Source organism: Penaeus japonicus, unplaced genomic scaffold (genome assembly GCF_977035675.1).
Source record: "Penaeus japonicus unplaced genomic scaffold, GWHDUDI00000001_assembly GWHDUDI00000019, whole genome shotgun sequence".
Lineage (NCBI taxonomy): Eukaryota > Metazoa > Arthropoda > Malacostraca > Decapoda > Penaeidae > Penaeus > Penaeus japonicus.
In genome coordinates, this window is record NW_028234421.1 from 13,402,586 (window position 1) to 13,405,085 (window position 2,500).

At 36.3% G+C, this 2,500-nt stretch overlaps 1 protein-coding gene and 1 long non-coding RNA gene across 2 annotated transcripts in view; both read left to right on the forward strand.

The window, feature by feature from the left end:
- The window catches only part of LOC147469761 (uncharacterized), an 8,775-nt gene extending 7,064 nt beyond the window's left edge, over positions 1–1,711 (forward strand). Inside the window, exon 2 of the long non-coding RNA XR_015191896.1 lies at positions 1,588–1,711. This is a non-coding gene — a long non-coding RNA (uncharacterized LOC147469761). The remainder of the gene's footprint in view (positions 1–1,587) is intronic.
- Positions 1,669–2,500, forward strand: part of Pgk (phosphoglycerate kinase) — a 10,323-nt gene continuing 9,491 nt past the window's right edge. The window contains exons 1-2 of the mRNA XM_043018901.2: positions 1,669–1,797; positions 2,324–2,463. Coding sequence (XP_042874835.1) covers positions 1,736–1,797; positions 2,324–2,463 — 202 coding nt within the window. The 5' untranslated portion in view covers positions 1,669–1,735. The remainder of the gene's footprint in view (positions 1,798–2,323; positions 2,464–2,500) is intronic.

A 2,500-nucleotide genomic window follows, 5' to 3' on the forward strand; every position in this document is an offset into this window, starting at 1 on the left:
ATATATATATATATATAGATATATAGATATAGATATATATACATATATACATACATACATACATAAGATATAGGTATATATATATATATATATATATATATATACATATATATATATACATATACATACATACATATATATGAGTACACACACACACATATAATAGATTACATATATATATATATATATATATATATATATATATATATATATATATATATATATATATATGTATGTATATGTGTGTCTGTGTATGTATGTATACGTGAGTGTGTGTTGTGTGTTGTGTGTGTGTGTGTGTGTGTGTGTGTGTGTGTGTGTGTGTGTGTGTGTGTGTGTGTGTGTGTGTGTGTGTGTGTGTGTGTGTGTGTGTGTTGTGCGGTGTGGTGTGGTGTGGTGTGGCGTATGTGGGCCAACTTGATTTGTGATAACTTCGATTCCTGTTTGACCAACTACATATTATTTAATGGCACTGTTTATCCCACTGATTTTTTCTGGATTGCATTTCAGCAAAACTTAAAATCAATTTATGAACGAACTTCAGAAACATGACATAATAACCATTAACAGGTTTTACACGGAATATATCTAATTCCAAGTGCGAGTGTGAAATCGTTCTATCCAGCAAACATTTCTAACATTACGCATCACACGGGAATATTCAACATTACTCCAGTCACAAAGAAGGTGCTTGTGCGTGAGTTGCGTTCACTGACTTCATGATTGCATCCCTCAGAGACGCTGTAATAATTTTTTCCCCCTCTCCTTGAATTACACATCTAGTTATGTGCTTGGAGACAGATATGCCTTGGGCGAGATGGAGAGTGTGTGAGACGTGACACGTTGACGTCTGTAATGGCTGTAATGTTCTTAGGAATTACGTCTGTTTCTCTTATGATCCATAGATCGATAATCGCAGGTGTAATTCTGGAGATTGTCCTCTACTGTTGTCAGTTGAGTGTGATAAATAATATTGGTATCCAAGGTGACATTCAGATACTAGAAACTCCTCAAGGACAGCAAGGACGTCTATGATGCATGCCAAATGAACGATGCAGAGACACGAGGAATCCTTTTTCTCCTATATTAGGCATTGATATCATTCTATCTTAGACAAGTTAGGTCCTAAATATTTCACATATAAAAATATAATATACCTAAATCCTCTAATAATTTATTTCAATTAAGAAAAAACATTAATAATAGGATTGACTGGCGACTCCCAGCAGACGACGCCACGGACCGCCCAGCTGATCTTGCAACTGTTTTGGGGGAAATATCTCAGAATCTAGGGAAATATTCTAGATGATAGTTTAACATCAAATGTCACTCCTTTAAACAAAGAATAATACAAAATGATTTTGAAAATAAGTCAGAATGTGGAAATATATAATACGGACCGCACAGCGTGCAGACTAATAAATTAAACGAGATCTACGCTTGTATCCCACAGAACGCAACTCATCGAAAAAATAAATCATCCCGATAAACATTGCTAACCCATCGTATTGAAAACAATAAAAATTCCGTTATCGAAGTGAGCCAAAAATAAAATCTCTAGCTCATTCCGAAATGCCTTAACCCTAGGAGAATGGAAAGAGCATGGGGAAATTTCCCTAGCTTCGCCCCTAGACCGAGCGCTTCGCCGGGTAATCGTCAGCCGGACGGAGACGGACGGAGCGAGCGGACATCTCGACCTCCTGTGACCTGACAACCTCTGTGCAAAGACTCCATAATGGCCCTCAACAAGCTTAGCATTGATAAATTAGACCTCGCTGGCAAGAGGGTGTTTATGAGGTGAGTTTTTAGGGAGGAATTATGAGATGTCAAAAGGCTATAGACTAAGGGCTAGACTAGAAACGTAGCCTATAATTTTCCGGTGTGTTGCTCAATCGTGGGAAAGTTACTGGGGAATATTGCTCTCTTTTCTCGTATGTTTTAAGGTTTGTAGTTGATTTGTGTTGGAAAGATTTCTTGTAGATGTCATGATGACCTTGTGTGACCTTACATAATATTTGTATGCCAAGAATGCTCTATTGATTTTCCTCAAATTTCAATTGCCGTTGCAACCATTTTCCCTTCATACTTATAAGAAGTACACCGTAGGTTTACAGTGCATGCACGTCATTATGTATTTGGTAAATGTCATATATAATAATAGTGTGGATGTAATACACATGCACTGGTGTAAATGTGTTTATATATGTATATATGTATATATATATAATATATGTATATAATATATATATATATATATTTATTTATTTATTTATTTATATTATTTGTCTACATTGTATGTATGTATATCTTTGGTCTTTTTCAGAGTTGACTTCAATGTCCCACAGAAGGATGGAAAGATCACCAACAACCAGCGCATTGTTGCTGCAGTTGACACCATCAAGTATGCCCTGGACAAGAATGCCAAGAGTGTTGTCCTTTGCTCTCACCTTGGCCGACCTGATGGTGAGAGTGACTGCTAGAATGCACCAATATTGATTTT